This window comes from Megascapheus bottae, chromosome 6 (genome assembly GCF_031878675.1).
Source record: "Megascapheus bottae isolate mThoBot1 chromosome 6, mThoBot2.hap1, whole genome shotgun sequence".
In the NCBI taxonomy this organism is placed as follows: Eukaryota; Metazoa; Chordata; class Mammalia; order Rodentia; family Geomyidae; genus Megascapheus; species Megascapheus bottae.
The window spans coordinates 71,858,777-71,885,736 of NC_143514.1; the positions used below are offsets into that span (position 1 = coordinate 71,858,777).

Sequence of the window (26,960 nt, forward strand, 5' to 3'; positions counted from 1 at the left end):
CCCACGCCGCCTTCTCTAGGGACAGTCTCCTTGGAGCTGGTTTGGCTGCATCCTCCCAGGGGTGACCCGGCCAGGATACCCGCAGCAGATGTGGCCAGCTGTGCCACGTCTGAAGCAGCGGCTGAGGGCCCCAGGTGGCCAGGCTGGTCCACCGGGGGAGCAGCAGCACCAAAGGAGGCCTGTGAGGAGACCAGCAGAGGCCAAGAACAAGGCAGCTAGAGCCACCCCCGAGAGCCAGGGTCCTGCAGGAAGAAAGAGTCCACTCGGCCTCAGGCCCGGCCTGCTGCTCCGACCCAGCTCCCCAGACAAGTGTGATTGCGGTGGCAGAGCCCCACCTTGCAAAGTCTCATCCTGTGGAGCAGCATCCTGGCTGGCCAGCGCTGCCGTGTGAATGGGAACAGCAGTCATCTCTGCCAGGGGGAGAGGCTGCCGGGGCCTGGAGGTGGCGTTGGCCATGTCTCCTGTCTGGTTGGATGTTACAGAAGCACCTGCAGTGGGCAAGTAGCATGAGTGGCACACAGCCCCACCCTTCGGTCTTTCATTTAATCCTCTAAAAACCTCTCCGTTTACCAGTGTCATCTTTCTATGTGCCCAGAAGGGAAGGGAGGGACAGAGAGGTTTGTTGTCAAGGTCACACAGCTGGAAAGGAGAGGACATGAAGTCATAATCTAGCTCCAGGTCCTGAGGTTTTATAAATAGAGCTGCTTCTCCGCCAAGGGCAGGACACAGGGACAGGTACAGGGTGTTGGTCCTGACAGTATTTACAAGCTTAGCTTGCATTTTGCTTGTTTGATGGATAATCCTACATTATCTACACCCCCGACCCCCCCCCCCCACCGCACCCCCCCACACTCATAGCTGTAGAACCCGGGAAACACAACCAGGAAGCAAAACAGACAGTGTAGTATGGGAACAGAAAAAAAAAAATGGGGTAAATGCTCTGACAGGGCTAAAGGGCAGGGCAAGGTGGCTGGAGATGGGTTATATGTTTTGTTTTGGGGTGCTATACTAGGACTTAAACTCAGAAACTAGGCATCATTGTCCCTTAAGTTTTTTTCATTTCAGGCTGCTCCTTTACTACTTGAGCCACTACTCTACTTTTGGCTTTTTAGTGGTTAATTGAGATAAGCAGGGACTTGCCTGGCCTGGTATTGAATTATAATCCTCAGGTCTCAGTCTCCTGAGTAGCTAGGATTACAGGTATGAGCCACTGCTGTCTGGTGTTTTGTTTTTTTGTTTTTGTTTTTTAATTATAAGAAAACACATTTACCATCGAACTACTTAATGTATACAGTCCCAGAGCAAAAGTACATCCAGGGCCTTGTACTTACTAAGTAAGTTCACTCAATTTGAACCACACCTCCAGATCTTTTAGGTTTAATTTATTTGGGGTATTGGATCTAACGTTTATGTGCAAGTAAGCCTGGGCTGTGATCCTCCTTTTCTTGCCGAGTGGATGCATCTTGCCACATCCAGCCTTGGTTGTGTGGGGTTCACTAACATTTTCTTGAATCCAAAGTACAATCCTCCCGAAAGGAGCCTTCTAAGCAGCTAAGAGTTCCGGCATCAGCTCATCTTCAGAATTTTCTTTATTTTTCCCTTCTTTTACACTGCACAAGCAGTTAATACTCAATTCCTAAATCTTGCTCTGGGAAACCATGGTTTTACTTGATAAATCTGGCTCCTCCAGGAGGCTCCTCCTATTACTCATGCAGTAATTTGCCCTTTGGTGTCTGGCTGACTTCTCTGAGATCCAAATCGAGCAGCACATAGCAGTACAGAGAAATGCAGCAAGGAAGTAGCCTCCTAGCTACTCAGGAGGCTGAGATCTGAGGACTGCAGTCCAAAGCCATCCTGAGCAGGGACATCTGTGAGGCTCTTATCGCCAGTTAACCATTACAAAGGCAGAAGTAGTGCTATGACTCACGTGGTAGCCTTGAGCAAAAAAGCTCAAGCCCTGAGTTCAACCAAAAGAAAAAGGAAAGAAAGAAGGAAGGGAGGAAAAGGAAAAGTGTGTGTGTGTGTGTGTGTGTGTGTGTGTGTGTGTGTGTGTGTGTGTGTGTGTGCAGGAGAGAGAGAGAGAGAAAGAGAACTGATTTCAGCCAGGGGTCAAGGTCACCAACCATCAGTAATGTTTGTATGAAACTTTGAAGCATAAGGAGCTGAAGGAAAGAGGCAGCAACTACTAAACAGAGTCCCAGGACAGGAAGAATATTAGGTACAAAGTAGAAAACCCTGACTTTAATTAATAACAATGTATCATTGTTGCTCAACTCATCAAAACAAATGTGTTACAGTAATTGACCCATAGGCAAAACTGTGTCAGAGAATTGTTTGAACTATCTTCTGGCATTTTGTAAATTTAAAACTTGTAAAAGTCTATAAAAGGCAAAAAGCTGGAACTGGTAGCTCACACCTGTTTATCTAGCTACTCAGCAGGCTGCTATCTGAGGATTACAGTTCAAAGCCAGCCTGGGCAGGAAAGTCCATGAGGCTCATCTCCAATAAACTACTCAGAAAAAAAATCCAGAGTGATGCTGTGGCTTAAGTGGTAGAACCCTAGCCTTGAGCAAAAGAAGCTCACAGACAGTGCCCAGACCCTGAGTTCAAGCCCCAGGACCAGCAATAATTACATACATACATACATACATACATACATACATACATACATACATACATACATGTCTGGATGGTGATACATTAAGATGACCAGCGGGACACAGAGGCTCATGTCTAATCCTAGCTACTCAGGAGGCTGAGATCTGAGGATCAAAGTTCAAAGCACCCCCGGCACAAAAGGACCTGAGACTCTTATCTCCAGTTAACCTCTAGAAAATAGGAAATGGGACTTGGCTCAATACTAAGGTGGGGTAGCTTTGAGCTGAAGAGCTCAGGGACTGCATCCAGTCCAAGTTCAAGCCCCATGACCACCCCCCCCCCAAAAAAAAGAGGACCAAGAAAGAAAATAATAAGCACAATATTTCAGGGAAACAACCAGAAAATTACAGAGGGGCTAGAAAGTAGGTCAGGGAGGGGCTGGGAGTTTGCCCAGTGGTAGAGTGCTTGCCTATCATGCACAAAGCCCTGGGTTTGATTTCTCAGTACCACATACAAAAACTGGAAGTGGTGCTATGGCTCAAATGGTGGATCTCTATAGCCTTGAGAAAGCCCAAGGACAGTGCTCAGGCCCTGAGATCAAGCCAGGGATGGGGAAAAAAAAATGTGGGAGTCATGCTGAGCGCCAGTGGCTTAAGCTTCTAATCCTAGCAACTGGAGGTTGAGATCTGCGGATTGTGGTTTGAAGTCATTTGAGGAAGGAAATTTCGTCTGACACTCATCTCTAATCACCAAAAGCCAGAGGTAGAGCTGTGGCTCAAGTGGTGGAATGCTAGCCTTGAGTGAAAAAACTAAAGGACAATGCCCAGGCCCTGAGTTCAAGCCCCAATAAAGTATGGGAGTCGGGCCAGATGTGTGGTTTTTCTGTGGAGTGTGGTCTGGTGGAACTCGGGCTCAGATGTATCAGCCAGAACCAAGGCAGCCCCAGGCTGGGGTCATGGAAGCATCTTTGTCTTTGATCGCCGGGGCCTGGGGTCCAGGCCCCATTTAGAAAAATCTTCCCCCACTGAACCATTACTCAGAAACAGGTCTGACCTTGTGGCCCCTGGGCCCTTGGTGGGACCTGACACCTGCCCTGCACCTCCCCCCGCCACACCCTTCCACCTCCGTGCAGAGGCCCAGGAAATGGAAGGGAAGGAGGGCCAGGCTCCCCCAGGGCCCAGGCCTCATCCATCACCCACCTCGACAGTTGGCTGGTGGCCAGGGCTCCTGGTCACTGCCATCACCACAGTTGTCCACATCCCAGACATCGCACCGCAGGCTTGGGGGGATGCACCTTCCATTCCTGCAGCGGAAGTAGGGGTCACAGAATCCTGGGAGAGGAAAGAAGAGCCTAGGGTGATGCTACAAGTGTGCTGAAGTGTGATAATAGAATGCGCAGCCACCGTTTCCAGGGGAGGAGGACCACGACCACAGGGACGTGAGCCACCACACTGACAACAGAGCTCAGCCCACATCTCCTTGTCCTGATCCCCTTCTGTGCTAGCTCACGTCATCCTCACCGTGACATCGTGGGCCCCATGCTGTTATAAACCCTGAGTTAGAAATAGGACTGAAGCCAGGGGCTGGTGGCTCTCGCCTCTAATCCTACCTACTCAGGAGGCTGACATCTGAGACTCGCAGTTCAAAGCTGGCCCAGGCAGAAACATCTCTGTGAGACTCTTATCTCCAGTGACCTACTAGAAGACCAGAAGTGGAGCTGTGGCTCAGGGGTAGGGTGGTAGTCTTGAGCTGAAGAGCTCAGGGACAGCGCCCAGGCCCAGAGTCTAAGCCTCATGACTAACAACAAAAAAAAGGTTAAGTTATATGACCAGGGCCACACAGCTTATATCTAAGTAAGAGGCAGGCTGGCTCTGGAGCCATAGACATGGTGGCACCAAGTGGCATAACTGTGAGTGTGCACATCTGTACACACTCACAATGTATACAATGTATGTGTGCATATACATGCATGTGTCCTGCAGTGTCCTGCGCACTCCAAAAGGCCCTTGCGCCTGGCCTTGCATCTGCCATCAACTCCACCTGACTTTTCCTGCCCATATTTCTGCCCCGCTCTCTTCCTTCCCATCCCAGCTCCATGTTTCTTCACCCTGGACTGTGCCCTCCACACTATTACCTGAGAAGGCAGGAACCTCTTTTTTGTTCACTGTTGTGTCCTCAGATCTAAGAAGAGCTCCTGGCACCTAACAGTTAATGTTTTCTAATGAAACACTATGCCCACAAGTAGAATAATGGTATGACTCAATACACCATATCTGCCAAGCAGGTTCACTTACCCACACTCAACTCCATGCTGTGGACAAGAGCTAGCTCAGAGGGACTGAGGACTCAGTACTACAGCTGTAGCTGGCATAGAATTCATGCCTGACCAGTCAGAATATTTCATTTTTTGGCCACAGAAATGGATAATAAATCACAGAAACAATCAGATTCAGCCTCAGGACCTTTGCTAGAACCAGCCATAGGACATGTTGCCTGTTCTGTCATGAGATTGCAGTGTGAGGGTGACTAGAGGCTTAGAGCTGCAGAGTGATTGGGCGGTGAACTAAGAGGAGAACCAGCCTGAGATAGAAGCCAGAAAGGCAGAGATACAGGGAACAAAAGGAGAGAACCCAGAGGACATTGCTCCAACTCCTGGATTCAGCTGTACCAGGACTCGCAATTTAATATTCCACCATTGCTCAGTTTCCACTAACTTGAGTGTGGCTTCTTTGGTATGTGAATGAAAGTGAATGCTATAAGGAAGGACTATGGGCGACTGACCAGGCAGGTGTCTAGGAGAGAAAAGCAACAGCGTGCTGGCGAGGTCAGAATGGTCAGCGAAAGGGGCAGCCCAGGTGAGCCAGTGGGAGGGGTCCGCAGGGGTAAAAGGAACAACTCCTCATTCAGATGACAAATGGAAACCCCAACACCAGTCCTGCTGCAATGACTGACAGCTGCCCAGGTAGGAAGACACAATGGTGGTCAGGGAAGAAGGGTGAGAGGGAAGGAGGGAGACAGGCTGGCTTCCCATTAGCTAATCTACCATAGCAGGAGCTCCAGGATAGAGAGCCTCCAGGATCCACAGGTCAGGGTTCTAAGGGCTGAGGGTATACATTTCAAATTGTTTATCACAGAGCCAGAGACTCCACTAGGGAAGGGAGTCTGGAATCCACAAATCAGGCATGCAGGACTCCAGGGAGGAAGGAGACAAATGAGGTCAAGGTCTGGTTTGCTAGAGACTGGGTGTTCCTTGTCTGGACTGCGCACGTGCCCGCTGCACTCCAGCAATGGAAATGAAGCACGGACGGGTTGTGGAATCACTGTCCTGTAGACATTCCACAGCAATGGCTCCAGTCCTAGGGGAACCTGCTTGGGCTGAGGCTGGAAGGGGGTTGGAGCTGCAGGACTCAGCACGAAAGCCCCAATCTCTGCATCTACAAATGGACAGGCATCAGCTTAGCTTGCAGCCATGAGTCAGGGGCTGGGACTGAACTGCCATGCACAGGGCAGGCATGAAGCTTGATAAAGCGGCATTACCAATCCTGGAAGACCCTTTCCTGCATAAACTGGTTCCTTCTTACAATTCTTGACTATCTAGAGCTCTTCCTCCTCTTTTTCTTCCTCCGCCTCCAGTCCTAGGGATTGATCTCAGCACCTCTCAAATTCTCCTGTTTACCACTTGAGCTACATCCCTCTGTATTTTGTTCTTGTTTTGGGGGGGGGGTGTGCGCGCGCGCGCGTGTGTTTGTGTGTGTGTGTGTGTGTGTGTGTGTGTGTGTGTGTGTGTGCGTTGGCTGATTGTAGGGTTTGAACTTTGGGCCTGGGTACTGTCCCTGAGCTCTTCAGCTCAAGGCTACTGCCCTACCCCTTGAACCACAGTATCTCTTCCGGTTTTCTAGTGGTTAGTTGGAGATAATAGTCTCTTGGTCTTTTAGTGCCTGGGCTGGCCTTGAACCTCGATCCTCAGATCTTGGCCTCCTGAGTAGCTAGGATTACAGGTGTGAGCCACCTCCCCCAGCTTGTTTTGTCTTTTGATGCCCATCCTGGGGCTTGAACTCAGGGCACTGGGCCCTGTCCCTGAGCTCTTTTTCTCCAGGCTCATGCTCTACCATTGGAGCCACAGCTCCACTTCTGGCTTTCTGGTGGTTAATCCTGAATAGGAGGAGTATAGATGTCATCCACTGACACCTGGCTGTATTTTCAGGTTTTGTTGTTGTTTGTTTTTTGGTCAATCATGGGGCCTGGACTCTGGACCTGGGCGCTGTCCCTGAGCTCTTCAACTCAAGGCTACCACCCTATCCCTTGAGCCACAGCACCACTTCTGGTTTTCTAGTTGTTAACCGGAGATAGGAGTCTTACAGTCCTGGACAGGGAGTTTGGCCTAGTGGTAGAGTGCTTGCCTAGCATGCACAAAGACCCAGGTTTGATTCCTCGGTACCACATTCATAGAGAAAAGCCAGAAGTGGTATTGAGGCTCAAGTGGTAGAGCACTAGCCTTGAGAAAGTCCAAGGGCAGTGCTCAGGCCCTGAGCTCCAGGACTGGCAAAAAAAAAAAAAAAAATCTTAGTCTTTAGTTCTCTGCTGGCTTTAAACCTCGATCCTCAGATCTCAGTCTCCTGAGTACCTAGAATTACAGTTGTGAGCTACTGCGCCTGGCTTTGTATTTTCAGTTTTGATACAGTTCGCTAACTTTGCCAGAACTGACCCCAGTACTCATAATCCTCTGGCCTCTTGTCTGGTTTACAGGCATATATCATGCTGTCTGTTCTAGCATTGCCTTTCTGCACACCTCTGACAAACTGGCTGGAGAAGAGCCAGAGGAGTGTCTATGAACATTAGTGTGCAAACATGTGTAAGTGTGTAAGGGGATGTGTGTGCATGCAGTATGTTTAAACATGCAGTGTGAGGTTAGTGTACAATAAGAAGAATTGTGTGTGCAAGGCATGCAGCTATGTGACTGTGTGAGTGTGTGCCTCCCCTCCTAATATGACTTGCACTTCTCCAAGTCCCTGGATGGGCAGGGTTCCCCCACTCCTGGCTTCCATAGCCCCCCTCCCCCGTGGCCCCATGCTGCCTGCCAGCCCTGACCCACCCAGATGGAAAGAGGTGACTGCGCCCACGAAGTCCACGCGGGGCTGGCGGCCTCTGGTGACCAGGCGCAGACCGAGTAAGGGTCCAGAGGAGGTCACCGGGACTGGGATGGTCAGGCCACACAGCGGGGTCCCTAGTGGCCGGGGCGCCCCTGGGTGACCCTCGTAGAACTGCAGGTAGGAGCCTGGGGCGCAGGGATCTGCAGGCGCTGGGGGCTCCTGGGTCCCGGGGGTCGTCAGGCTGTAGACCAGGAAGAAGTGAAACTGGAAGTGAATCCTGTCGCCGGGCGCAGCCGCCTGAACCCATAGCCAGCAGTCAGTGTCCGGGGCCACGAAGTAGAAGCGACGGGACTGGGCGTGGGAGCGCAGCAGCAGTCCATCCCCACGCCACGTGTGACCGCACTGCTCCTCCAGGTCGGCTGCAGTGGGAAGCAAGCACCGTGGGTCAAGGGCATGGACACTGCCGGTCGTGGGGGACTTCCAGACTTGCCTGCAACCGGCCAGCTCTCCCTTATCACTGGAAAAATGGGGACAAAGCAGGCTCAGAAACCATTCTACTTGAGCCAGGCTTCCATCTGGCCTTTTGTTATAGTCTTGCCGACTTTTTTTGTTTTTGTTTGTTTTGCTTAGGATGGCTAGCCTCAAGCTTTGTCAATCCTTCAGATGTCGGCTTTCCAGAAGCTTGGATTACAGATGGGAGCCTCAAGTGTCTGGCAAGCTCAGAATATTAATGAGGACTAAGGGGTTGAATTCAAGTCCACGGTTCTTCATTTGTGAGCCCTATGAAGCTGAAGAATTTTCCAGAGGGGTGTGTGTGTGTGTGTGTGTGTGTGTGTGTGTGTGTGTGTGTGTGTGTGTGTGTGTGTGTGTTGGTTCTGGCGCTTGAACTCGGGGCCTGGGTGCTGTCCCTGAGCTTGTTTTTACTCAAGGCTAGTGTTCTACCACTTTGAGCCACAGCACCATTTCCAGCTTTTTTTTGTAATAAATTGCAACAAGAGTCTCCTTCACATACCTTCTTGCCAGACTAGCTTTGAACTGTGATCTTTAGATCTCAACATCCAGAGTAGCTAGGATTACAGGCATGAGCTTCTAATACTCAGCTCTTTTCCCTATACTGCACATCTATTATATACAGTATATGTGAACGTATCCTGCGGCTGCTTTACCTCTAGAGCAGGGAACACTGGCCTCAAGCCGAAGTGGGGATGCCTGGTCCAACCAGTGCCATCTGGTTTAACTGGCACCATCTCGCTTCATGGGGAAGAAGGGGAAGTCCGGCCTGCCTCCTAGGCGATGGGCCTGAATTGCTAGAGGCGGGAGCAGGGACTTGGATGATGTGTTATTGGACCTCTCAGTCCTGTACTTTGAACTTGGGAGACTCTGTGACCCTGCTCTCCACACATACAACCTGGCCCTATTTTAGGATCCCATCAGCTTAGATGCCATTAGGCCAGGCCTCCTGTGCTGTGAACTGTCTCCTGGCTCTCCTCGGGTCAACAGGGCATCCCACTTCAGCTCTCCAGTGGGAGTGAACTGGGATGTCATCGCTGTTTTTCTGCTCTTTCTTTCCTCTCCTACTCGCATGGCTCAGTTAGCTAACAGTGTTAAATGTATTCACAGACCTGCAGGCCTTTGAGACCACCGGCAGACACCAGCTTTCTAATAAAGACTCCCAATTCAATCTCTCAAAATGTGGCTTCTCAGGATCTCATCCACTGGATTCACCGTACAACAAAGTTTGCAATTAAAGGCAATTAACATGCCCAAAGTGGAACTCAGTCCAGTGGCATAGGTTTGCCTTGCATCAACCAGACCCTGGGCTCGTCCCCAGCCTCTTCTCCACAAACAAGTCTCCTATCGGATGTGGTGCTGTGGCTCAAGTGGTAGAGCCCTAGCCTTGAGAAAGCCAAAGAACAGTGCTCAGGCCCCGAGTTCAAGCCCAGGACTGGCAAAAAAAAAAAAAAAAAGTCTCCTGACAGTTGAGGTCAGGTGTGGCCAATAAATAAAAACAAATGTTGCTTTTTGGAGCCCATAATAAGTTAGAATCGCAACTAAAACATTGTGTACCCTGTTCAGCTCAGAGCCTCAGACAGCAATCCACATTTAATGTGTTACCCAAATGTCAGCAATTTCTATTATCATATTCAATGATTCAATGGTGGGGTAGACACATTTGGATGCCTACTCACCCCATAGCCACTCCCTGCTTTTCTTGTGATATAATTCTCTTTGCTAGGTTTAGGGATTGTTTATATGTGACCTAGTTCTGACTAGTGAGACCTAAGGAAAGGTCTTCTTGGAGTTCCTAAGGAATGGCTTTCAGTTTGATTTAAAAAACAAAACAAAAAACTGATGAGGGAGAGGGAGACTATATGGTGAAGAGCTCCTTTTTTTTCCTGCTTCTGTAAATAGTTGACTAAGGATACGATGGCTGGAGCTGCAGCAGCTGCCTTGCAAAAAGGAAGTGGTGGACATTGCAGAGAAATGTAATCATGGTTGAGCTGCCAAGTTAACCGTCTCAGGAATCACAGACAGCCACTCTTAGTGATTGGTATCTGTTTCTTACATTACAGACCAGCTTTGGTACTTGGTTATTGTAAGAATTGAGACAACAGATTACTACTGAAACTCCCTACTGTGATTTTTTTTTCCTACTGTGATTTTTGTAAGGATAGAGAATAGAAGGTAAGCCAGGATCCAGGGGTTCATGCGTTATAATCCCAATTATGCAAGAGGCTGATATCTGAGGATCACAGTTTAAAACCAGCCCAGTCAAAAAAGTCCTCATGAAACTCATCTCCAATTAACCACCAGGAAAACAGAATTGGTGCTGTGCTTCAAAGTGGTAGAGGACTAGATGTGAGTGGGGAAAAAAGAATTGAAGGTGTATTTCCTCGGGCAAAGCATGGGTCCCAGTGGGTGCTTGAGGAATAGCCAAGATAACCAACCCTTCTTTGGAACTGAGAATATATAAATAAGCATGTCCCCTATTTGTAAAGTCTCTAAAGCCAGAGACTACCCTGCTCATGGGGTAAGGGTGGGCACCTTTTATATGCCAGGCTCTGACACATGTCTTGTAGTTTTTTTCAGATGTGCAGTAGTAATTATCCCTTAAGGGACAAGGGCCTATTATGGTTCCTATTTGACTGCAATTGGCTTTTCCTTCCTGGCAGTACTGAGGAGGGAAGCCATCCGTGCAGCCTGAGTAGGTATTTTGCCACTTAGCCACACTCTAGCTCCTTTACTGAAGAAGACTCTAAGACTTAAGAGTCTTAAGTCTTAGAGAAATGGTACAGCAAGTGGAGGGAGAAGTTCAGGAAGTAAGCCAGGCACTGGTGGCTCACGTCTGTAACCCTAGCTACTCAGAAGGCTGAGAGCCGAGGATCATGGCTTGAAGCCAGACCTATCCTGATACATATGTATTCTCTTGTCTGTTCCTGTGTGCCTATCATTAGAATGGGGGGGTTCAAGGTCCATTGAACCCTCATATGACATGGAAATGTGAGACTCTTTATCTCCAATTAAGCAGCAAATAGCCAAAAGTAGAAGTATAGTAGAATACTGGCCTTGAGTGAAAAGACAAGCAAGAACATGAGATTCTGAGTTCAAGACCCAGTGCATTGAAAGAAACAAAGAAAAAAAGGAAGACAAACTGGAAGCAGCATTCAGACAAGTGTGAATGTGGGCTGAGTCTATTTCTAGACCCCAGGGCTCCACCCGCTCACTCCCAGACCTCCTGCTCTTTGGGGACCCAGACACCGGCCTTCTAGAAAGATTTGGGATAGACTTGGAGATGCCAAGCTGATCAGGCACAGGGATTCTCAGCCTCCTCCATTTAAGGGGTCCAAGCGTGCTGACTAGGGGATCTGTATGAGCAGGAGGCGTCTTGGGGAATCCAGCCACCCTCCCCCCATACTCACCAGTGTCCAGGGCAGACACAGTCAGGGCCACTGCACACAGCAAAAGCAGATAAGGCGCCATCCAGGCTCCCTGTCCCCGGCAGCAGATCTCTAGTTTGGGGTCTTTGTGGAAACTGGAGAGGAGGGAACCTGGCCGGCTAGCAGAAGCTGGCAGCCGTGAGGAGCAGGGGAGGCAAGGCCACCAGCTGGGGTCTCTCCCCTGGCACATCCTCCTCTGGGTGAGGACTGTGTCTAGGGGTTGCTATGGAGATTTGAAGCCAGGGAGGATGTCCGCTTGCCCCCTGCCAGACAGGAACCAGGAAACACAGATCCGGGTCTGCTTTGGGGCCTGTGGGAGAGAAACTCACACTTGCTCTCTTTCTCAAGACATAGCTTGAGGGAAGCCTAGGACAGTGAAGAAGCCAGAATGAGGGCCTAGAGAAGCAGATCTGAGTTTCTCTCCCACAGGCCCAGGACAGTGATTGGACCCTGAGTTCAAAACCCAGGACTGGCAAAATTTAATTAATTAAAATTAAAAGACTGCCAGCCTCAGGGTCTTACTCAGAAGGCTACTCAGTAGGCTAAAATCTGGGGATTGAGGGTAGCCTAGTTAGAATGGTCTCTGAAACTCATCTCCATTAATCAGCAAAAATCCAAAAGGAGAAGTTTGGCTCAAGTGGTAGAGCACCAACACTGAGTGAAAATGTCAAGTGAGAGCATGAATCTCTGAGTTCAAGTCCATACCAAGAAAAAAAAAAGGCCTAAAATTATTTAAAGGGCTGAGGGTGAAGGTGGGGATAGCTCAATGACAGAGCACCATGTGGCATGTGTAAGGCCCTGTATTTATCCTCAGCACTGCACAAAACTACACACGAAACAAACAAAACTCTACTCCACAAACCCAGCACCTTGCACCTGGGGCCCCCATCCCTTGTGTCTGGGTCACTGGTGAGAAAGACTATTGTGCTCTTAACTTCTTTGGGACCCCCTGTACTCAAGATGAGCTGAGAGCCTGGTGCTGGTGGCTCATGCCTCTGCTTCCTGGTTTCTGTTGGAGATTGGAGATTAGAGTTAATTGGAGATTACAGTTGTTCAGATTTGTCTGCATAGGCTGGCTTTGAACGGTGATCCTCAGATCTCAGCCCCCTGAAGAGCTAGGTTTATAGTCATGGGCATAGGCTTGCCTAGGAAAGGAAATCATAAAGGTTACCTGGATTTGGGGCGGGCCTCACCCATTTTTACCCACCCCAAAAATTGTCTGAGAATTTGGAGTTGCTAGATGATACGAAAAGTTGTGTTGGGCCCAGCTTGGAAGTATGAAAACCTCCCATTTCCTGCATGAGCAGCAGGAAGCGTTTCACTGTTGCTACTTCTCCCCAACTTCAACCGTATTTTCCTAAAATAGATCTTTGCGTGTGGGAGGAGTTGATCTCAAAGGCCTGTGATTATGTGGAAACTGGGAAGCTGAGGAAAGCCCTCATCCATCCTCTGGTGACAAGAGGAAGCCACAGCGCAGTGAGAGCAGAACCTGGTTGGAGTCTGGTTCTGGACAGCTGAGGAGCCAGACGCTGGATGTGGACTGTTTGGCCCAGGCCCTGTGAGGGATTCTGGGAAAAGTGTTAACATGCTTCTGCCTGACCCTTAGTCAGAGCCCAGCCAACATAGGAAACAAAAGTGCAACTTGGCATTCAAGAAATTTGAGAGTAAGTGGGGCTCCAGGAAGGCCGGGCTGAGCAGGGGGCTGGGCAGGGTAGCCAGTGAGCCAGCCACAGCCTCATGGTCTTCCTTCCCGAAGGTTCTTGGAAACAGTGGAGCTGCAGATCAACCAGAACCGTGACCTCCAGAAGGATAAGCGTTTCTCAGGCACGATCAGGCCTAAGTCCACTTCCTGCCCCATGTTCTCCGTGTGTGTCCTGGGGGACCAGCAGCACTGTGACGCGGCCAAGGCTGTGGATATCCTCCACATGGACATCGAGGCACTGAAGAAAGAAGCTCAACAAGAACAAGAAATTGGTCAAGAAGCTGGCCAAGGAATATGATGCCTTTCTTGCTTCAGAGTCGGATTAAGCAGATTTCATGCATTCTGGGCTCAGACCTGAATAAGGCTGGCAAGTTTCCATCTCTGCTCACACACAATGAAAATGTGGTGGCCAAAATGGATGAAGTGAAGTCCACTATCAAGTTTCAGATGATGAAGGTGCTGTGTCTGGCTGTTGCTGTTGGTCATGTAAAAATTGACAGACGATGAGCGTGTGTACAACATTCACTTGGCTGTCAACTTCCTGGTATCATTGGTCAGGAAGAACTGGCAGAACGTCTGGGCGCGGCACATCAAGAGCACCATGGACAAGCCCCAGCGCCTGTACTTAGACATTTAATAAATCCTAGTGCTACAAAAAAAAAGAAAAAAAAAAGAGTAAGTTTGAGCAAGCTGGGCAGTGATGGCTCACGCCTGTAATCCTAGCTACTCAGGAGGCTGAGTTCTGAGGCTCAGAGTTAAAAAGAGAGCGAGAGCGAGAGAGAGGGAGAGAGAGAGAGAGAGAGAGAGAGAGAGAGAGAGAGAGAGAGAGGAGAGAGAGAGAGAGAGAGAGAGAGAGAGAGAGAGAGAGAGAGAGAGAGAGAGAGGGAGAGAGAGGGAGAGAGAGGGAGAGAGAGGGAGAGAGAGGGAGAGAGAGATTTTTTTTTTGTCAGTCATGGGGCTTGAACTCTGGGCCTGAACATTGTCCCTGAGCTCTTCCGCTCAAGGTTACCACCTACCCCTTGAGCCACAGCATCACTTCTGGTTTTCTAGTGGTTAATTGGAGATAGAGTCTCTGGGAGTGGGAGGTAGGGTGTGGGAAGGGGGCTGAGTAGGAGAGAAAAAAAAAAAGAGTTTCTCAGACTTTGGTGCATGGGCCCACAATCCTTGGGTCTCAGCCTCCTGAGTAGCTAAGATTACAGACGTGAGCCACCGGAAGCCAGCTAGGAGTTTGAGCAGGCTGGGCTGAAGCTCATTGTACAGAGCTTGCTTGGCGGCGTGTGCAAGGCTCAGTACTATGGGTACAGGGAGGGAGTACAATAAGGATACTGGGTCTAAACAACATGCCTCATCTTCAGCTGTCCTAGTGACTTGCTGGGTGGAGGGGGCTTTCTGCCAGCTCTGAAAACTCTAGAGGTGAGAGAGGCCATTCACTGAATTGCAGATGTCATGCTGCTTAGCATAGGGAGCTTTTGCTACAGAGAATGCTCATCTTTGATTATCTCCCTAAATGGGCTGTTTCCCTAGATGAAAAATTTAGCTCACCTCTGAGCTACTTCCCTAGATGGAAAGTTCTGCTCGTACCTGAATATTTCCCTATAAGGTTTGCTTCTGTTGGAATTAGATGTCCAACCCAAACCTGTGATTTTTGTGTTTAAAAGCTTTGTGCAAGCTCTGTGTGGGAGCTGCAGGTCTTTGAGACAGGAATCCACCTGCAGTCCCTGGCTCTCCAATAAAGACTCCCAATTCAGCTTCTCAAAACTGTGGCTTCTCTTGGGGCCGAGAGTTTGACCTAGTGGTTAAAGTGCTTGCCTAGCATGCATGAAGACCCGGGTTCAATTCCTCGGTACCACATACATAGAAAAAAGCCGGAAGTGGTGCTGAGGCTCAAGTGGTAGAGCTCTAGCCTTGAGAAAAGTCCAAGGACAGTGCTCAGGCCCTGAGCTCAAGCCCAGGACTGGCAAAAAAAAAAAAAAAAAAAAAAAAAAAAAAAAACTGTGGCTTCTCTTTTCTCAAGACTGAATTCCCATACAACAGGAGGAGCTCAGCCTTGTCTGGAGCAAAGAAGATACAGAATAATAAAAATAATATGTAATTGTAAAATAAAGATTTTAATACATAATTATAAAATAATAACAGCACATATAAATGAAAGCAATTTACTGAGTGCTTCCTATATGATAGGGATTGTGGGTGTATCGCATCTCCTGTAGCCTGTACAGTAGCACCAAGGCAGGCACCACTACCCCATTTTACAGATGCAGAAGCTGAGGCATGATAGATACTGTATCCAGGAAGGTGGAGCAGTCTGCCTTCCCACAGGTGAGGAGAACATAGGCTACAGGAAGAGAAGCCCTTGGCACCCAGCAGACTGCCAGAGCCCACCCTGTCTGGGGAGCCTACCTTGAGTGCCTTTAGCCCGCACTGTGAGGAAATGCCCTCTGGTCCCACAGAGGCTAAGCAAGTTGCTGAGGCTCAGTTTGCAGAAAGCAGCAGAGACAGGGTGTAGAACTATGTCTACCTTGCTCTTTCAATGACAACAGGAGGGAACCAAGCTCCCAGTATTCTGCTTTTTTCCCCTTTTCCCTTACCTACATGTTGGTAGAGGTTAACACCTCACCAAACAAAAGGCAAGGACCAAAAAAAAAATGAGACAAGTCAATTACCAAATTAAGGAAACAAAACATAATCAAACAGAGGAAGTCCTTACAGGTCACTAGTGAGGGCAGGAGGAAGTGGAGATTGACAACGGACCACAGAAACATAATCAAACAGAAACGTGCACTTCCTGGTGCTGGTGGCTCACACCTGTGATCCTAGCTACTCAGGAGGCTGAGATCTGAGGATCAAGGCTCAAAACTAGCACAGGCAGGAAAGCCTCTGAAGCTCTATCTCCAATTAACTACTAAAAAGCTGGAAGTGGAATTGTGGCTCAAATGGTAGAACACCGATCTTGGATGAAAAAGCTCAGAGTCAGTGCCCAGGTCCTGAGGTCAAGCACCAGAACCAGCACATGTGTGCACACAAATACACAAATAATAATAATAAGGGCCGGGAGTTTGGCCTAGTGGTTAAAGTGCTTGCCTAGCATGCATGAAGACCGGGTTCGATTCCTCGGTACCACATACATAGAAAAAAAGCCAGAAGTGGTGCTGAGGCTCAAGTGGTAGAGCTCTAGCCTTGAGAAAGTCCAAGGACAGTGCTCAGGCCTTGAGCTCAAGCCCAGGACTGGCAAAAACAAAACAAAACAACAACAACAACAAAATAATAATAATGTGCACCTAGGTTTTGAGTTCAAGCTCCTTCTTCCCCCCCACCAAAAAAAATGATCAAGAACAAAAGACACTCACAAAATAGCACATGCTAACAAGCATTCCAAACAAAACAAAAGGACTTTTCACATTGGCCAAGCAAGGCAAACAGCAATCCTCTAAGTGGATATTTCTTTACTACTGACATTTGCATAGAAACCAAATACCATATATTCAGACAGTTCTTTATTTAGGTGTGTGTGTATGTGTGTGTTGGCCCTGGGATTTGAACTCAGGGCCTAGGTGCCATCTGTGAGCTTTTATGCTCAAGGCTAGCCCTCTACCACTGGAGCCATAGCTAGCTCCACTTCAGTGTTTTTGGTTCTCAATTGGAGATAAGAGTCTCACAGAGGCCTGGGAGTTTGGCTTAGTGGTTAAAGTGCTTGCCTAGCATGCATGAAGACCCGGGTTCGATTCCTCGGTACCACGTACATAGAAAAAAGCCGGAAGTGGTGCTGAGGCTCAAGTGGTAGAGCTCTAGCCTTGAGAAAGTCCAAGGACAGTGCTCAGGCCCTGAGCTCAAGCCCAGGACTGGCAAAAAAAAAAAAAAAAAAAAAAAAAGAGTCTCACAGACTTTCCTGCCTGGGTTGGCTTTAAGACTGATTCCTCAGATCTCAGCCTCCTGAGTAACCAGGATTATAGCCACAAATCACTGGCACCTGAAAGTTTTGTTTTGTTTTCTTTTCTTTTCAGACAGGGGTCTCACTTTGTAGGCTAGATTGGCTTGTCACCTGCAGTTGCAATCCTCCTGCCTTAGGCTCCTGAGTGCTGAGTTTACAGATATGTATGTATCCCACACCCCTCCTCCTTCCGCCCCACTGAGACCATTATTTGTGCTTTTTTTTTTTTTTTTGCCAGTCCCAGGGTTTGAACTCAGGGGCTTTCTCAAGGCTAGAGCTCTACCACTTGACCCATAGCACCATCTCCATATTTTTCTATGTATGTGGTACCAAGGAATCGAACCTGGGTCTTCATGAATGCTAGACAAGCCCTCTACCACTAGGCCATGCTCCTGGTCCCTTATTTGTGCTTTGATACTTGCTCCCCAGTTACAGAATTCAAACACTATAGAGTACTACTCATGACAAGGAACTTTTCCTAGACCATTAAGAAAGAACTCGTATGAAGTGGAGCTGTGGCTCAAGTGGTACTAGCTTTGAGCAGAAAAGTTCAAGGACAGCATCTAGGCCCTGAGTTCAAACTCTGTGACTGATTTTAAAAAAAAAAAAGGGATATGGGATAATGGTTAGGAACAGCCCTTGTATGAGTTTCCTATTGCCTCTAACCAACCACAATTTTAGTGGAAACCTGCTTTAGCTTCTACATGAGTAAAAGCATGTGATATGTCTTTTCTTTCTGTGACTGATCTATTTTATTTTACTTAATGTCCTTTAAGGCCCATACATGTTGTCCACTGGGTATATAGTTCATATTTTCTCTGTTTAGTCTTCCATCCATGGAACACTATGGCTAATTCTATATCTCAGCTACTGCGAATGGAGCAATACAGAATGTAAATCTCCCTTTAATATATGGACTTCCCTTCTTCTGGGAATGTTCCCAGGACTAGGATTGCTGGATCATACGCCAGTTCTATTTTCAGTTTTTGTGAGGAACTCCGTACGATTTTCCATAATTTCCCACCAGCTGTCTGAAGTTTCTCTGTCTCTGAAGCCTCATCAGCATTTGTATTTTTCTTTGGGGTGGGGAGAGGGGGAGTTCCCAGGGCTTGAACTCAGAATCTTCTGAATTTTCGCTTGGCTTTCTTGCTCAGTACCACCTGAGTCATGTCACCAGCCCAGCTCCATGTTGTTTTTGTTTTTGGCCAGTTTTGGGGCTTGAATTCAGGGCCTGTGCACTGTCCTTGGGAATTCTCAAGGCTAGAGCTCTACCACTTGAGCCACAGCACACAATACAATACAAAGAATGCAATACAAAGGGGGCAGAACTGGGAAATTTCTTAGGAAACTTGCAATAATCTAAGTGAGAGATCCAGGTAGAAACTATAACAATGCAATCATTACATTGTACACTTCTATATGCACTACTTTTTTGGGTGTAGTGTTAGGGACGGAACTCAGGGCCATGCACATGCAAAGGAAGTGGGTTGGTTTTTTTTTTTTTGGCCAGTCCTGGGCCTTGAACTCAGGGCCTGAGCACTGTCCTTGGACTTTCTCAAGGCTAGAGCTCTACCACTTGAACCTCAGCACCACTTCCGGCTTTCTTCTATGTATGTGGTATAATGCCCAGAAACTTGAAGCCCCCCAGAAGGATCGCCAGAGGCCAAAGATCAATGCAAACTGCAATGAGTCGCACGGGTCTCTGCGCACTGATAATCTAGTGCAGACCAGAGGCCCCGAGCCCAAAATTACAGCACCTTTTGTACATTCTTTGGTAGGGTGAAGGCCCCAGCAAGCATTAGTAACCAATCGATATACCACGCGGGAAAAGTCATACCAAACTTCTAGCAATGATTGGCTCAACACAAAGCGGGAAAGTGGCCGAGGCTAATCATTGGTCCGGCTAGCGGCTGTCGTACTTTGAACTGATTGGACGGAGCCCCTATGGTGATTCTAGGAGGATGGTTTTATCTCCATGGTAACGGGTTTGTGATTGATTGATATTTGCCCTAGTTTGCTGGCCCTCCCAAGTCAGACCTTGTAGGTGCCAGATGGCCATTGAAGCCCCAGGCCTAGGTGGAGGGTCTGGAATGTGTATACTCCCTGCCAGAGGGTAACTCGTGCTCCAGATCCGGGAGTGTCTGGGGCCCAAGGGCGAGTGGGTGGTTGTAGATTAGTCACGAGAACTGCTGTTACCTTCCTCAAGGTTATAGCAAGCAAGTATACAGAAGCAGAAAGGCGAGTTAAAGAAAATACAAATTCAATACAAATTCAAAAATGCAAATGGCTAGCACAGGTTCATCAAAAATATAGATATATATTTTTCTACGCTCCTCAGTGGTACCGAGGAATCGAACTCAGTCTTCGTGCATGCTAGGCAAGCACTCTACCACTAGGCCAAACTCCCAGCCCCCCAGGAAATGCTTTTAAATAAGGGGGAGAATTTACTTATTTTTGTACTAGTCCCAAGGCTTGAACTCAGAGCCTAGGCTCTATCCCTGAGCTTTTTGCTCATCTACCACTCTACCACTTGAGCCAGGTCTATATCAGGCTATTTTGGTGATTAACTGGAGATAGATGAGTCTTACAGAGAGCAGGGCAAGGTGGCTCACCCCTGTAATCCTAGCTACTCAGGAGGTTGAGATCTGAGGATCAAAGCCAGTCCCGACATTAAAGACTGTGAGACTATTATCTCCAATTAATCACTAGAAAACCAGAAGTGGTGCTTGGCTCAAAGGGTAGGGCGGTAGCCTTGAGCGGAAGAACTTAGAGATAGCACCCAGACACAGAGTTCAAGCTCCACAACTGACATTTATTTGTCCAACTTTTGTTGTTTGAGCCCCCCAAACATGAAACAGAAGGGAAAGGAATCATAATGAAGCAGGATGACTTAAGGAAAAGGAGGCCTGTGAAGGCAACTCATGGTATTCAGAAGTGCTACCTTTGTTTCAGAAAGCGAAAACAGAATGTATTTCTTCCTGAGAATGCATATCTCACCCAATTAAACATATGCCTTCCAGAGAAAACTCAAGCTACCTGCCCAAAATACAGTTAATAGGGGTGCCCCTTGTCTCAGGCTTCTGCTTTATGGCAGGATGCATTCTTACTTGGAAACTCAAAATAACACCAGGTATAATTAGAACAAAGACAAAGTAACTATGTTTGCATAACATTAAAGCCAGGCCCCCTGCCTTTACCCTATCAATACCCCAGCAGCCCAAGGAGCTGTGTGCTCTCTGTCTAGCTCCCAATGAGAGTTCCCACAGTAAGAGTGTGCCCCTGCCCTTCTGCTTGCCTTTTTGTCTATTTGTTTATTTACTTAATAAAACTCTGCCAAGTTTTTGTTTTGATTTTTGTTTATACCATGGTGACATCCAGAAATTCTTATTTTTTTCTCATATATTTTTATTGTAATTAATAGAAGGGTTACATTATATTCACCAGATAGAAGGTGCATTACTTCGCAAACATTGATACCCTCTCATGTCTTGGTCCTCATTTCCCTCCCCCCACCCCCGCCTCTCATCTTGTTTTTCCAAATTCTTATCTCATGATTGAAGTCAAGGACCCTAAGTGAAGAGTTCCTATATTTAAAGGGAAGCTTCACTAAACCTCACCTCAGTCTGGTGACAATAGTTCTGTTGAGGAAATGGAAGCAGGGAGCTTGTTATTAGATTTTAGAGTGCCATATTTAGACATCTTAGAAGTCTCAGACAAATGGTCTCAGTATTAGGTGGAACTTGGGTGTCTGCTTAAAGTAGCCCTACATTTAGAAGACATATTTTCTTTCTAAGAAACCTTGGCTGTATCTGTTAGAAACAACAAATTCTATAATTTTGATGCATTTCATATTTAAACTTCAACTTCTGTCTTGAACTAAGATAATTTATTGCCCATTTGTGGGGCTATATAGTTTCCATTTTGGTTCATTATAAGCACAAAATAACTAATCATCTCCTCCTCCTCCTTTCTTTATCTCCTCCTTCAGGTTTCATACTTACTAGATGGGTACTGTAGTACTGATATATACTCTCAATCTTTCTTGCTTTAGTGTTTATTCCTATTTATGATGACCATAAAGTGTGATAACAGGAGAGCATCCACACATCTCGCTTGAGAACCTTGGGAAATATTTTTTTTTTTTTTGCCAAAGTTAGCCCACCCATGGTCCTGGATATTGGAATTACAGGTGTGAGACACTGACTCTGTACTGAAACATGTTTAATGTGTTCTGTTGTTCCTTTTAGCTTCTGAATGCAGGTATAATTCTTCATTGTTAAGGGAGGGAGATTCCTATTCCTAGATTTGGGTTTCAACCTTAGTATAATTGCTATTTTTGGCATCATTGATATTTGGAGCATATAATCCTTGGTACTGGGTACTTTTCTGTGCACTGTAGTTTGTTGGGGCAGAATTCTTACATTCTACCCTACAGATACTAACAGGAACTCCCTAAAGTTATAACCACCAATGCTATCTTCAAATATTGTCAGTTTCTTCCTTAGTGGGGAAAGTGTTCCTGCTGGTTGAATCTTCTACCTTTACGTGTGGAGCAGCCATCCCAAGTACTGAACTGATTGAAGTGGCATCACCTTGGAACCAGTGACAGCTACAGTATCTCTGCATCCATTCTAGGGCCAATGGATTTGAGTCTGTGTTTTATGGAAATTGTTGTATGACTTCATATGAACACTGATATTTGAGAAGTCCTAGTTTAGTACATTATCTTGAATAGCAATCTGGACATTTCCTACTCTGAAAAGTTGATATATAGACAAACTGCATCTGAAAGGAAGATCATGGAAATATGTAAGAAAAGATAAAGGGAGGGACTGAATAATCAAAGTAAGAAAATTACTTGCCCTCAAAGTTACCATAATCTTTTTAGTTTGGGTCCATATTTGTCTCATATGAAGCTAAATGAATAATACTTTATAAATGGTTCTGTATTTTCCTAAGGTAATTCATAAATCACACAAACCATATGCTGTAACTTGTCATGTGTTTATTACATACTATATCCTAGATTTGGTGCCATAATCTTCACAGCAGTTCTGTGAAGTGGTAACTGCTAAGGGCACTAAGAATTACAAGTAACTAAAGACTTCCATCTTGAATTCACACTTCTGCTCTGTGAAGACACCTTTCACCCATGCTCTTTATATATTTTACTAGTATGTCTGCCTTCATTTTCAAGGAGGGAAAACTTAGAATGTATTTCTCCAACCTAAATTACTCAATGTTTAAACAAGGGCTGCACAGATTTTCAGCTTCAGGGATGAACAGGGGAAAGAATCATCATCATCACTACTCTTTTTTTTTATGTTAGATTCTTTTATTTGTTCAGTGTGTACTACATAGTAATCACTATATTATACATGTATATATATGTTTTCTTTTTTTTTCTAAAAATATAATTCCACACAAATGCTAAAACTGACCCATGAATATAGGCGAAATTAACATTAAGCAAATGCATAACTACAAATAAAATGCCTAGGATTCTATGATAAAATGTAACACATGTAAAATATGAAATTTTTGAATAATAATTCAAGTTACAATTTCTTTACAACACAGACATAAGAAAAAATAGAATTAAAAAGAATCACTTGGCAGTATCAAATGCTGGGAGGTTGTATAAGAATGCCCACTTCAGCAGGTCTAATGGCCATGTGAAGAACCTTACACTGAAAAAGTGGAAAAGACATCCATCAATTTACAGAAAACAGTAGACTTGACACTCTGAGATTAGAATGCAAGATTCAATAATTTTTTAAGTAAGTGACTTTCAGTGTGTTTTGCTAATTTATGAAGTTTTACCAGAAAAATACCAAATATACAACTGTACAAAACATACATATAGAAATTATAAAGTCAATCAAACAAAATGAACTTCAAAAATAAATTACTATGGGGCCAGGAGATTGGCCTAGTGATAAAGTGCTTGTCTAGTATGCATAAGACCCAGGTTCAGTTCCTCCGTACCACATACATAGAAAAAACCAGAAGTGGGCCGGGAGTTTGGCCTAGTGGTTAAAGTGCTTGCCTAGCATGCACGAAGATCCAGGTTCGATTCCTTGGTACCACATATATAGAAAAAGCCGGAAGTGGTGCTGAGGCTCAAGTGGTAGAGTTCTAGCCTTGAGAAAGTCCAAGGACAGTGCTCAGGCCCTGAGCTCAAGCCCAGTACTGGCAAAAAAAAAAAACAAAAAACAAAAGAAAAAACCAGAAGTGGTGCTGTGGCTCAGCCACTGTGGCCCAGTCAAGAAGCCTGTGAAACTCTTATTGTAATAAAGAGAGAATTTACAGAATATACAGAAGCCACTCTTCATGGGTTCGAATCTTGGAGTCTTTATTAAAAGGCCAGTGACTGCAAGGCGGACTGGAGACTCAAAGGCCAGCAGCCAGAAAACGAATTGGGATGCCATGGTGACAGGAGAACAGCTAGGAGATAGGACACAGGATCCAAACATGGAGACAAGTCGCATGCTGGTGCCTAAGGTGGTTCAGGATTAATAGATTCCAGGCAGGGGACAAGGTCAAAGGAAACTCCCAGTCCCATCCACTGGAATGACAGGGTGAGTAACCTGTCTTCAGTCACCACCCATCACCTGGGGGAAGGGGGCTTTATCTACCCCCACCAGAAGGATAAGAGCCAGACTCCAAATTTCTGCATATAAGGCTTTGTTTTTCTCTTAAGCAGAGCCCTCCAGGCTCACCTTGAGGCTAGGCATCTGCATTAATGAATAGCCTTTTCTCATCATTAGGCTTTCCTGCACTGGCTGGAGAATTCCCTGCTCCCAGCCACAGGTGCCAGGATGGCTGTGAAGCCCTCATCCCCCAGGCAGGGCCTGGCATGGCTGTGATTCCATTTCCTTACTTAGGCTCAGTCACCTTACTTCATTATCTTCAATTAGTCATCAAAAAGTCAGAAGTAAGCTGTGGTATAGAGGGGTAGAGTGCTAGCTTTGAGCAACAAAGCTAACCTCCAGGCCTCGAGTTCAAGCCCCAGCATCAGCACGCACCCGTGTGCGCACACACATACACACGCGAAATTTTTTTTTTTTTTTGCCAGTCCTGGGCTTGAGCTCAGGGCCTGAGCACTGTCCTTGGACTTTCTCAAGGCTAGAGCTCTACCACTTGAGCCTCAGCACCACTTCCGGCTTTTTTCTATGTATGTGGTACCGAGGAATGGAACCCGGGTCTTCATGCATGCTAGGCAAACACTTTAACCACTAGGCCAAACTCCCGGTCCCATACACACACGAAATTTAAAAAGGAGCATACAGTAGTTGATAACATGTTACTATCCTCATAATATCATCTAGTGCTGAGAATGTAAAAAATTACTAGGATCTAGCTGTGAGCATTAGGAAAAGAGCTGTGACCTAGACTTGCAGGTGAAGGCAGAGGTGAAAAAATACTGGTTAGACTGAAATAGATACTGGGTCTAAGTAAGGTCACCTTGCTCTCACAGTCCTCCTGGTGTCTTTCTGGGCAGTAGAGGCTTTCCATTCAGTTCTGAAAAGTCTACAGGTAAGATAGGCCATATTTTCATATGCAGATGTCATGTTGTTTAGCCCCGGGAAAGCTTTGCTACAGAGACTGCTCACCCCAGATTGCTTCCCTAAATGATCTGCTCTGCTTGCCCCTGAGTATTCTCCAATATGGTTTGTTTTCCTGGGGCTCAGGCCTCTACCCCAAACTTGTGGTGTTTGTCTTTGCAAGCTACATTCTGGGATGCAGGTCTTTGAGACAGGAGTCCACCTGTAGTCATCCATTTTCTGTTTTTTGTTTTTGTTTTCTTGCCATTACTGGGCTTGAGCTCAGGGCCTGAGCACTGTCCTTGGACTTTCTCAAGGCTAGAGCTCTACCACTTGAGCCTCAGCACCACTTCAGGCTTTTTTCTATGTATGTGGTGCCGAGGAATCGAATCCGGGTCTTCATGCATGCTAGGCAAGCACTTTAACCACTAGGCCAAACTCCCGGCCCTAGTCATTCATTTTCTAATGAAGAATCCCAATTAGACCTCTCAAAATGTGGCTTCTTTGCTTCTTGAGATTGAATTTCTGTATAACAAGATCACCATCAAACTTTAGCACCTTTTTTTTTTTTTTTTTTTTGGCCAGTCCTGGCACTTGAACTTTCTCAAAGCTAGCATTCTTACCACTTGAGCCACAGAAAGGAATCAAACCCAGGGTTTGAGGCAAGCACTCTACTTCTAGGCCATGGTTCCCACCCAAACTCAAGCAATTATATACTCTACATTTCCTGTCAAACTTGTCTCCTCATTCCATACCTATCCACTGGATCAACTGACCTTCATTTTTTCGTGGCCTGTATTCCAGCAATAGCTATTTGTTTATATTTGGTGGCTTTAATGGTTATTATGGGAAGTCTTTTCCAAAGCAATCTAATGCCTTCTCCTATGGAGGCCTGAAAGATCTCCATAAACTCTTTTTTTTTTTCCAATCCTGGGCTTGAGCTCAGGGCCTGAGCACTGTCCTTGGACTTTCTCAAGGCTAGAGCTCTACCACTTGAGCATCAGCACCATTTCCGGCTTTTTTCTATGTATGTGGTACCAGGGAATCGAACCTAGGTCTTCGTGCATGCTAGGCAAGCCCTCTATCACTAGGCCAAACTCCTGGCCCTCCATAAACTCTTAATTCCTAGAAGTTTCCTTTTTCCTCCAACCTCAGAGACCAGGCTTTACTTTACAGGTGCAGTTCAAGGTTATCTTTAGGGAAAGGAGACCAGGATCACTCAAATTTTCTTTTACATCCCAGCTGTGGTGTGGGTTAAATCTAAAGTCCTTAAATACCCTCTTCCCAACTTGGCACTTTCACATTTGCAAAATATTGTTACAAAGTTACTCAATGTCCACAAGAAGGAATTGGTAATGTTTTTTATACCCCGAAGGTATCAGGGAGCTTCACAAAAGAACCAGGAAATCACCAGGTAAAAATAGTCAATACAGAGCCAACCGCAAGAAAGACATGACCCAGGGACCTGCATGCGCGTCAGGCACAATTTGTGGCTCACAGACCACCCCAGCTCCAGGACTACAAATCCCAGCATGCCTCACTTCCTCCGAGTGGCAACCACGCAAGGCATGCCGGGACACGTAGTCCCGTTCCAGCTCCGGCCTAATCCAGAACGCCCTGCGACGTCGGGAGGCCTGGCCCCAGTCTCGAGTTAAATCTTCCTCCAGTCTACCCGGGTTTCTTTGGTGGTTTTCTACCGTAAACCGGTCCCACCTGATCAGCCCAGGAGGACCTATGCTGTGCGGGGCCTAGCCTCTCGCCTGAATCCTTTACAGTTAAAGAGGAAGTACCCGAGGCAAAAGCAGTCCGCCTTCTGCCCACCCGAAGCAAACTCTGAGAGTCGAGGAGGAAGCTAGTCTGAATGGAGGCTGAGACGCAACTTCCCCGTCATGACGGAGGTCGACTGCCCGAGACGGCCGCTCCCCTTCCGCCCGTCGGGTTAGAGGCGCGGGAGGCGCAGGGACTGCTGGGAACGCGCATGCGTCCTCTGCCGTGGGAGGGGGGGTGTACCTAGCCAACGTCCGCAGGCGCTGGGGGTGGGGGGGGTTGTCGGCGGCGGCGCTTTGCGGCCGGTCGTGCTTGCTGGGCGCGGGCGGGCGGGCGCGGCGGCAGTGGCGCGCGCAGGTGATTGACTGGCCAGCTGGCTGAGGCAGCGCT

The 26,960-nt window shown here is 47.0% G+C and overlaps 2 protein-coding genes and 1 pseudogene across 2 annotated transcripts in view; 2 read left to right on the top strand and 1 right to left on the bottom strand.

Annotated features, from left to right (window-relative positions):
- Nucleotides 1-15: 15 nt before the first annotated feature.
- Ldlrad2 (low density lipoprotein receptor class A domain containing 2) lies at nt 16-11,669 on the bottom strand. Its single transcript, XM_090334007.1, has 5 exons — nt 11,609-11,669; nt 7,691-8,107; nt 3,798-3,929; nt 336-488; nt 16-242 (listed from the first exon to the last, which is right to left on the bottom strand). The coding sequence occupies exons 1-5, from the start codon at nt 11,667-11,669 to the stop codon at nt 16-18; spliced, it is 990 nt and encodes a 329-aa protein (XP_090190133.1).
- A 736-nt stretch (nt 11,670-12,405) lies between these two features.
- LOC150062361 (large ribosomal subunit protein uL1 pseudogene) lies at nt 12,406-13,965 on the top strand (annotated as a pseudogene).
- Nucleotides 13,966-26,438: 12,473 nt separating this feature from the next.
- The window catches only part of Usp48 (ubiquitin specific peptidase 48), a 64,250-nt gene continuing 63,728 nt past the window's right edge, over nt 26,439-26,960 (top strand). The window contains exon 1 of the mRNA XM_090335616.1: nt 26,439-26,741. Coding sequence (XP_090191742.1) covers nt 26,665-26,741 — 77 coding nt within the window. The 5' untranslated portion in view covers nt 26,439-26,664. The remainder of the gene's footprint in view (nt 26,742-26,960) is intronic.